The 9,774-nt window shown below is 48.4% G+C and overlaps 1 protein-coding gene and 1 pseudogene across 1 annotated transcript; one reads left to right on the plus strand and one right to left on the minus strand.

Moving 5' to 3' along the window:
* Nucleotides 1-1,255: 1,255 nt before the first annotated feature.
* LOC106453504 lies at nt 1,256-4,012 on the minus strand (annotated as a pseudogene).
* Nucleotides 4,013-6,362: 2,350 nt separating this feature from the next.
* On the plus strand, nt 6,363-8,173 carry LOC125591808. The gene is made up of 2 exons (XM_048766667.1): nt 6,363-7,446; nt 7,530-8,173. The coding sequence occupies exons 1-2, from the start codon at nt 6,363-6,365 to the stop codon at nt 8,171-8,173; spliced, it is 1,728 nt and encodes a 575-aa protein (XP_048622624.1).
* The last annotated feature ends 1,601 nt before the right edge of the window (nt 8,174-9,774 follow it).

Consider the following 9,774-nt stretch of genomic DNA (forward strand, 5'->3'; position numbering starts at 1 on the left):
CACAGGATAGACAAAAGAAGTACGCTGATCAATCAAGGAGAGAAATTGTGTTCAGTATTGGTGATTGGGTTTATCTGAAAGTGTCAGCTCAAAAAGGAAAGGACCGATTCGGGAAGGTCGGCAAACTAGCGGTAAGATTCATAGCGCCTTACCAGATTATAGAACGAATCGGAGAGGTAGCTTATCGTCTCAACCTACCTGAAGAGATGCAAATACATCTGGTATTTCACGTATCAATGCTGCGGAAACATGTTCATGATCCCAGCGCTATTGAGACAGAACAAATCGAAAACCTGCAAACAAACCTCACTTATCCAGAGGGACCAATCCGAATAGGTGAGCGCTGGATACGAAGACTGAAGAATCGAGAAATTCCTCAAGTCCAAGTTTTCTGGGGTAAGCGGAACAGTGTAGTTGTGACCTGGGAGGATGAATCAAGATTCAAAGCGTTGCATCCAGAGTTCTTCCACGAAGATGTAGTGATGGAAGAAGGGGGATCACCGGATCCAAAGAGAATTCGGGGACGAATTCTAATAAGGGTAGGAGGATGTAATACCCTGTCTTTTAAAAAAAAAAAAAAAAAAAAAAAAAAAAAAAAAAAAAAACTAATTTCGGTTTTATGGAATTTCTCGGGGAAGCCGAAGGCTCGGGAAATTTGTATCCTCAAGATTAAGGTTAGTCTGGAGTCTATTAAACATATTTAGCTCATCAGAACGGGAGCGGAAAAATATTTGGGACTGATCGCGGGACGAAAATTCACCAGAAGGGCCGAAATCACGCAAATCGACTGAGAAGCTCGTGGTGGCTTGATCTAAGGGGTCAGGACGTGGTATCAACCATTAAACCTGCTGAGTGTCAACACAAGAAGGAGGTGTAGACGTTCATGAATCAGTTCCATGCAGCTCGACACACAGAAGCACGAGGTGTCGCAGTACCTGCGATCTGCTCATGCGAACCGACATGCAGAGGCCCGTGTGTCGCGATGCATGAACACCAGACATGCTGAAGGGCAAGTGGACGTGGAGGTGTCTAATGGCATGGCCATGAGGCATGCAACAGGGCATGTGGACGCCCATGTGTCGCCACGCATGCGACCGGAAGCATGCGAGACGACACACATGCGATCGGGTGGCATGTTCTTATTGGCCGGCAACTTCTATATATACCCAGCCACTCTTCACCATTTTTACTCATCTCATTCCATAGAAACCAAAGAAAAACGTGGCTAGAGAGAGAGAGAGAAAAAGAAGTGAGGTTCTTTAGAAGTATAGACATTTCCAAAGACCGATAAACTGACGGGAAGTTCTGAAAGACTGTCCAGAAGTGAAAGAAGGTTCTTTCCGAGTTCTGATCAGTCCAGACCAGTCTATTCAAGACATTGACGTTGGATTTTGGGATTTAGCATCACGGTACCAAGACGAAGATTTGGAGGGGAGAAAAAGGGTTTGGTCAACATCCGGAATCAAAGAGTCGAGCCACATCGCTTAATCACAGTGAGTCACGGTTAATTGTTTGTTAACGAATTTTTAATGCAGGTTCCTGACATCGGAGACGGCTTCCAAGCTAGGATAGCCGGACCGGTCTAGGTGTCAGTTTGTGGATCCGAGGCTTGAGACGATGCCTGGGCTAAGTGGATAGCAAGACTAGTCTAAGCACCCGGGTTATTGTGATTGTGTGATTATTATATGTTGTTATTGTATGTAACTCGTGTTGGTACTGTTGTGTGAGAACCTCGTGGTGGTTCTGGTAGTAGTTTGCAGGTCATTTCTTCCTCAAATGGTACCACTAAGCCGGTCGTGGTCCGGAAAGTGGTGGGCTCGGTTTAACTTGGCTTGATCACCAAGGCCGAGTGTCACACGTGGATGTGACAGCCCCCGGCGAGTCCGATAGAGGACCGGGGCATGGCGATTCCGATTGAGGACCGTGACCGGGCGATTCCCGAGCGCATACGCCTGTGTGGTGTAATAGTGAAGGGATTGCCGGTGTCCCTTATGTGGAGGAAGAATGATTATGTTGGGCCCTAGGAGTATATATATATGGCTGATTGATGTGATGACACTCATAAAGAGTGTTTGGATTTATTATGGTTTAATTGTTTACTGCTTAATCATTTAGGATTTAATATTTGAATATTGATTGTTGAACTACCCGTCTTGCTTGTGTTTGGGGTTGGGTTTAGAATGACGGGTAGTTGTATATGCTAGATAGGGAACCCTGGCTCACTGAGTGAAACTAGTTCACTCACTCCTCACATCCTTTTGCAGGTGACCAGTAGAAAGGACCATAGCGCTCGCGGAACTGTAGGAGCTGGTGTAGATTGGACATCTTTTGCTAAAGACTCGTTTTCAAGATATATAAATGTATGTTTTACTTTCGACTGCGTCCATGGACCATATGTATAAGATTTTGGGCTTGTAAACTTTATGTTTTATATATATGGAATAAAGTATGTTTTATATTCGTGACGTGTTGAATCTGATATTAGGTTAGTCCAACCTAACACAACTCTATGATTTGGTACGGGTTGCAAAGCCTTAGGCCGAAGATTAGAGGAAACGAGTTTTGAATGAATATTCTGGGTTACAGAATTATGTTTGTGACTTGGAAAGTCTATTCTCAACCCGTCGTGACACTTTCGGACTTGGAAGCGGAAGGTCGTTCGGGCATGTTCTTGTTTGATTGTTGCCCGGTTGACTGACCGATGTCTAAAACGGTTCGGAGGTGTTACAGGTATGGACTCACAGCAGAGATGAAACAACTGACAGTAGACAAGTTATATGATCATCACATATAAGTTGCTAGCTCCACAAACCAAAAAGAAAAAGAAAAGAAAGTAGAAGAATAAAACTCTGACCTCAAGAGACTCAGGAGACAAGTGAAGGGTCGTAAGGTTGCTTATACCCGCAACTAAACCCGTAATATCAGCAGATATACCTTCCGGCCGTCCATCATCAAAATAACAATTATTGTCACAATCATAATAATCATCATGCTCATCATAGACGCTTGAATCCCATAACGTGAGATTCAGCCTGGCTTCAACGAGCATATCCAAATCGACAAAATCATACACGTTGGTGACATAACCAGAATAGTCAAGGAACACAAGACTTGTTGCTTTTAAAAAAACAGTGGTGTCTTCAGTATCCGAAAACTTAACAGTAATCACAAGACGCCTGAGGGATGCACTTTCCACGAAAGATGCGCAACATGGCAGAGCCCAACGATGAGTTTCAGTTATGAATAAGTCTTCCAGGACAGGGCAGCCATCGAGGAGCCGACCATAGTTGGGCCCATCAAGCCAATTTGATAAGAGAGAAATCGATTTGAGCGCTGGAAGAAAAACACGATTGACTTCAAGAGCATATTCACCTGAGAGTGTGAGCTTCACCAGTGTGTTGCTCGTGAACAGATCTCTCGATAGATAAACACCGTGACAGCGTGGGGGTGGCGTGCAGTTGTAGCTCCGATAAACCGCGTTCCAGCGCAGTCCAAATCCAACGGTTGACACGAGAGTAATCATCGTCACGACCACTTGTAGGAATATGAGAGAGAGAGAGTTTCTTGATGATGGGAGATTCGCTTAACAGCGCAAAAGTCTTGTCTAGGAAATCAAAGAAGCGATGTGAACCACTTTCTGCTTCTTCTGGCTCATCAAAGCAAAGGCTGTCGATAAGACCTAGCAGATTCCTCCACCTCTTGGACAGAACCGATGTGGAAGCCGCAACCTTTGTCGGAACTAAAGACAGGATTTTGCCAAGAATCTCATCTGGCAAATTGCTGATCAGATCCACCATACCAAATCAATTACGATTTTGCCTAAACCACGATTAGGGGATCAATTCGAATCGAAAGAGATGGTAACTCAGGAAGAGGATTTGAGACAAACTCACAGCGACGGAGGGGACGAAGGAGATCGATTAATCCCTTGCGTAACATCCCGAGTTGTGATATATGGAAAAAGGCTTAAGAGAATTGATTTGGCTACGTATGTCACCAAAGTTGACTTACCTTTTCCGGAGCACATCCTGAAAGAACTCCAGAGTTAAGCGTGCTTGAGCTGGAGTAGTAGAAGGATGGGTGACCTATCGGGAAGTGATTCGCGATAGCGTGCGAGTGAGGCTAAAGCATGGGAAAAGGTCGGGTGGTGATTGCAGGGTCAGTAAACAATGACCCTGCAATCACCACCCGACCCATTAGCTGTGGGCGGTCGGGGCGTTACAAGTGGTATCAGAGCTGGTTAGCCATCTCGGTTCTGACCTGAGAGGCGTCTTGAGACCTGTCGTGGGCGCAACGAGGACGTTGCGTTTCTTGAGAGAGGGTGAATTGTAACGTCCCGAGTTGTAATATATGGAAAAAGGCTTAAGAGAATTGATTTGGCTACCTATGTCACCAAAGTTGACTTACCTTTTCCGGAGCACATCTTGAAAGAACTCGAGAGTTAAGCGTGCTTGAGCTGGAGTAGTGGAAGGATGGGTGATCTATCGGGAAGTAATTCGCGATAGCGTGCGAGTGAGGCTAAAGCATGGAAAAAGGTCGGGTGGCGATTGCAGGGTCAGTAAACAATGATTTCGAGCCTTTAGAAAAATTAACGGACCGATCGCTTAAACAGGATGGGCCCACGAGCTGAGAGAGCGGGCGTTTGTGGCCCATTAGCTGTGGGCGGTCAAGGCGTTACAATAATTGTAACATCCCGGGCCCGGCCCAAAAGGAGACTCAAGTGCTGGAGGCCCAAGAAGAAGAAACCCTAGACATAACCCCTCCCACTTCTTATAAAAGGAGAAGTTCCCCTAGGGTTCAGCCACACGAGAGACAGCAAGCGAAGCCCTGCCCGAGCAGAACCCCGCCGCCGCCTCTTGCTGCCGCCGCTCTGCCGCTGCTCTGCCTCCGACGAAGCCAGCCGCCAGCCACCCGCGAAGCCCTAGCCGCCGCAACCGAGCCCCTAGCCGCCGCCTCCTTGATTCGGTTTCGTGCAAGCAACTGAGATCTGAACCATAAGGTAAGACTGTGATCTCTAGCTATAAGTCATTGGGAATGACAGATCCTAAACCCATCTCTCTCTTGTGCGAATCCTACTCTTAAACCAGATCTCGAGAAGTGACCGATTCCCCAATCTAGATCCAGATCTACTACTGCAAAAAGCTAAGGTGAGGACTTGGTTGTGAACTTGCATCATGTTGAGTAACCAATGGGACTTAGTCCTTTGTTAATCAGATCTAGGACTTGTGTGTATGTGTGATGTGATATGTGATTGACCTTCTTGTTTAAATAATAGTATGTGTGAAGTGATGAAGTCGTAGGCATGTTAGGGTGGTCAAGAAAGTGATGATAAGATGTTGAGACGTGATGTGAATGATAAGTGAATGATGTTAAGGATAAGTATGAGTTAAGTGATCATATAGAGTCTAGAGGGAGTACGTGGGGTAGTAGTTCTACGCTAGGCATCCATAGGAGCTGTGGTGGAATCCACAAGAATATGGAGGCACCCATAGGAGCTGTGGTGGAATCCACAAGAATATGGGGTAGAAGTCTAGCGAGAGCTACCCACGGAGAAAGAGAAGATGAGCCAACCGCGAGAGGCGGGATATAAAAACGTGCATTGTAGAGTCTTTAGCTCATGGTCGGGCATTTGGGTTTTTGTACAATAGATCTTATTAGCTCATGACTTGTGATTGTTTGCTCTTCCTGAGTTGAGATCGGGGGTTCCTGGAACCTGCCCTCACTGAGTATTCCGTACTCACCCCTCTTCTTACAGGTATGGCCGAGAGGGAGCGGGAGTAGATGTTCGTATGGTGCAAGTGTTTTCTCGAGGCTTTCTTTTATGAGTCTTTTCTTTTAAACATTTTCCTTAAAGTTTTCATTCGAAATTCAGTCTTTAGTTGAGTTCGGATTTATGTAAGACTATTTGAGTTTTAATAAGAGTTTTGGACGAAAAGAATAGGGTTATGGTATCTGATGAGGATAATCGGGCCAGGGCCGTTACAATTGGTATCAGAGCGGGTTAAACCCACCCGGTGCTGTCCCGGGCGGGTAGGGAAAAGGTCGGGTAGAAGTAGGTAAAAACCGGGGTTCAAAGGAATTTCTTCCAAGCGTTTTTCTAAGTGTTCCAAAGGGTTTTAAAAAAAAAATGCGCACCACTCGGACGGAACTCCTAGCTTACTCGGTGGACAATATAATTTGAGTAGAACCGTGGCTAATACCCCTCGCTTGTCAACAAGATGCCTCCCAAGAACGTCAGAGTTGCAAGGCCAGTTGTGGCCGTCCAGAGAGCGACACGACGGGTCACAAGGTCTGCGTCTTAGGCCTCCAGCGAGGCAGAAAGCCGTAGAGAGGCCGCACCCGAGAATGGGAACCCAGTGGAAATGCCGAACGTGGTGAACGCAACGCTCCTGGCGGAACTACAAAGGTACCGTGACGCCTATGGGGGTCAATTGCCCAATGGTAAAGCCGCAGCAGGGGCGGGGGACAACCCCATACCACCTGGGGTGGGTCAGAATCCGCCACCACCGCCACCACTCCCGGCAGCGCCTGCAGTGGTGCACGCCCCAGGCCCCAACTATTGGGACATGCTGAGACATATGAAGAGTATGCAGACGGAGTTTTTCAATGGAAAGGCCGATGCAATTGTCGCGGATAACTGGAGACGTCAACTTGAGAGGAACTTCGCTTCTGCAAGGTGCCCACCGGAGTTCCGTAGGGATCTGGCTGCCCACTATCTTAAGGACGACGTGCTAGTGTGTTGGGACGAAGTGGTCGAAAGGGCACACGGGATACGACTGACCTGGGATGACTTCCTGGAAGCATTCAATGGGAAGTATTTTCCCTTGGAAGCTATGGACGCAATGGAAAGCAAGTTTCAGGACATCCGTCAGGGGACAAGGAACGTGAGAGACTACGGAGATGAGTTCAACCGACTTCGGAGATTTGCGGGCCACTACCTGAGTGATCATGACTTAATCCACCGGTTCCTCAAAGGAATGAGGGTAGAACTGAGGAACAGCTGCAACGTGCGGGACTACCGTGATGTCCATGAACTGATCAAGAAAGCCGCAGAACAAGAATCACGGCTCGAGGAGGAGCGGAGGCAGAACAAGACCTCCCAGAACCGGGGTGCCAAACGGCCCCGAGATGCACTGCCCACGGCCGAGCCTGCCCCGGCAAGGCCCCCATGCGAAAGGTGTGGACGGTACCATGTAGGGGAGTGCAGGGCGGGAGCATGCTACAACTGCGGCGAACGTGGCCATATGGCGAGGGAATGCCCGAAGGAGAAACGAGGCCATCGCAGACGCTGTTACCACTGCGGTCAGGTGGGACATCTGTCATGGGATTGCCCAACACTACAAGGAGAGAATGCGGTAGGGGCGCAACCCCAACAGCAGAGAGGACAAGCCGCAAGGCCAAGAGCGTACGCCGTCGAGGGTCGCGAAGGAGCCGAACCAATCGCGGGTATGTCCTTGATTTGACACTACGATTATGTTTTATGAAAAGAACTGTTTGTAGTCGCATAGCTTAGCATTAGTGTTGTGTAGGGTCTGTCGCGGTTGGGGGAGTGATGGCATTCACTCTCTTCGACATTGGGGCAACTCACAGTTTTGTAAGCCCTAAACTTACACGTGAGTGGAACTTTAAGGGGAACTTCAACACCATGGTGACGGGAGTTGAGACTGCAAGGACAGAGAAAAAGGCCACGAGGGGAAGATATGAGGAGGTACCAGTGATCCTCGCAGGAGTGAACTTACCCGGAGACTTGCTGGAACTAGAACTGGGGCGTTACGAGGTGATATTGGGAATGGATTGGCTAGCACAGCACGGAGCTGTAGTCCAGTGTACCAAGGCGTGCGTTAGGATTCCGCTTGATGGGAGGCAAATCGTGTACAGAGGAATGAGAACTAAGACCGGGATATTCGTGGTATCGATGGCCCATGCCGAAGAAGCAATCCGGAAAGGAGGAGAAGCCTTCCTAGCCACTATAGAAATGGTGGGGGAGACCGAAGCGCCAGATCTGAGAAGTATTCCTGTAGCGACAGAGTATGCAGATGTGTTCGAACCACTACGCGGTCCCCCACCTCATCGGAATAATGCCTTTACGATTGAGCTAGAACCCGGAACCGCCCCGGTCTCCAGGGCCCCCTACCGATTGGCACCGGCAGAGATGGCCGAACTTAAGAAATAACTGGAAGAACTAGTGGAAAAAGGATTTATACGCCCGAGTAGCTCGCCCTGGGGGGCGCCCGTGCTCTTTGTCAAGAAGAAGGATGGGAGCCTTCGACAGTGCATCGACTACCGAGGATTAAACAAGGTGACCGTTAAAAATAAGTACCCCCTACCCCGTATAGACGAACTCATGGATCAGCTGGAGGGGGCCACATGGTTTTCAAAGATCGACCTTGCTTTGGGTTATCACCAAATTCCTATTCACGAAGGGGATATTAGGAAGACGGCTTTCCGTACCCGGTACGGACACTACGAATTCGTAGTAATGCCCTTTGGGCTGACGAATGCGCCGGCAGCTTTCATGGGACTAATGAATGACATTTTCAGAGATTATCTGGATCAATGCGTGATTGTCTTCATCGACGATATCTTAATTTATTCCAAGAGCCGGGAGGACCACATACGCCATTTGAGTATAGTGCTGGACAAGTTAAGGGAGCAGGGGTTATATGCTAAGCTTAGCAAGTGTCGTTTCTGGCAACGTATGATCGGGTTCCTAGGGCATGTGATTTCCGAGGCAGGGATAGCGGTGGATCCCGAGAAGATCACCGCAATCAGAAAATGGCCAACACCAAGTAACGCTACCGAAGTTCGAAGTTTCCTCGGATTGGCAGGATACTACCGTAAGTTTGTTTTAGGGTTCGCCACAACAGCCAGACCACTCACCCGCCTCACGGGTAAAGAGTTTAGGTTCGAATGGACAGAGGCTTGCGAGGAGGGATTCAAACAACTAAAATAGATGCTGACTAGAGCCCCAATACTGGTTCTACCTAAACCAGGGGTGCCATTGGTGGTCTACACTGACGCCTCCGGGGTTGGAGTGGGATGCGTACTCATGCATGAGGGAAGGGTGATCGCCTACGCGTCCAGACAGCTGCGGAAACACGAGACTAACTACCCAACACATGACCTAGAGTTAGCAGCGGTGGTATTCGCCCTTAAAATCAAGAGATCGTACCTTTACGGAGAAAAGGTGCAAATTTTCACGGATAACCAGAGTTTGAAATACGTGTTCACCCAAGGAGACTTGAATCTACGTCAACGCAGGTGGATGGAGCTGCTAGCGGATTACGACCTGGTCATCGATTACCACCCCGGGAAGGCAAATCTGGTGGCAGATGCCTTAAGCCGAAGGAAATCGGATGTTTCCGGAGCAAAGGAAACTCAGGAACTCGCCATGGCCCTAACAAAACTTTGTCTCTGTGCGACGACAGTAAACGAGGAGGGCGCCGGGTTAGAGGTCGTGGAACAAGCTGACCTACTGAGTCGAATCAGTAAGGCCCAGGAGACGGACTCCACTCTCCAAGGGATGGTCGACAAGGAGGTGAACGGGTACCGTACGGCAGGGAATGGTACTATCCTGTTTAAAGGCCGAGTGTGCGTACCACATGAAGGGAAATTAAGGGATGAGTTACTGGCACAGGCTCATCAATCACGATTCACAATTCACCCGGGACGGACAAAAATGTACCAGGACCTGAAACGGTACTATCACTGAGAAGGAATGAAGAGAGATGTTACCATGTGGATAGCCCGGTGTCAGACCTGTCAACTGGTTAA

This window comes from Brassica napus, chromosome C8, assembly GCF_020379485.1.
Source record: "Brassica napus cultivar Da-Ae chromosome C8, Da-Ae, whole genome shotgun sequence".
Taxonomy (NCBI): domain Eukaryota; kingdom Viridiplantae; phylum Streptophyta; class Magnoliopsida; order Brassicales; family Brassicaceae; genus Brassica; species Brassica napus.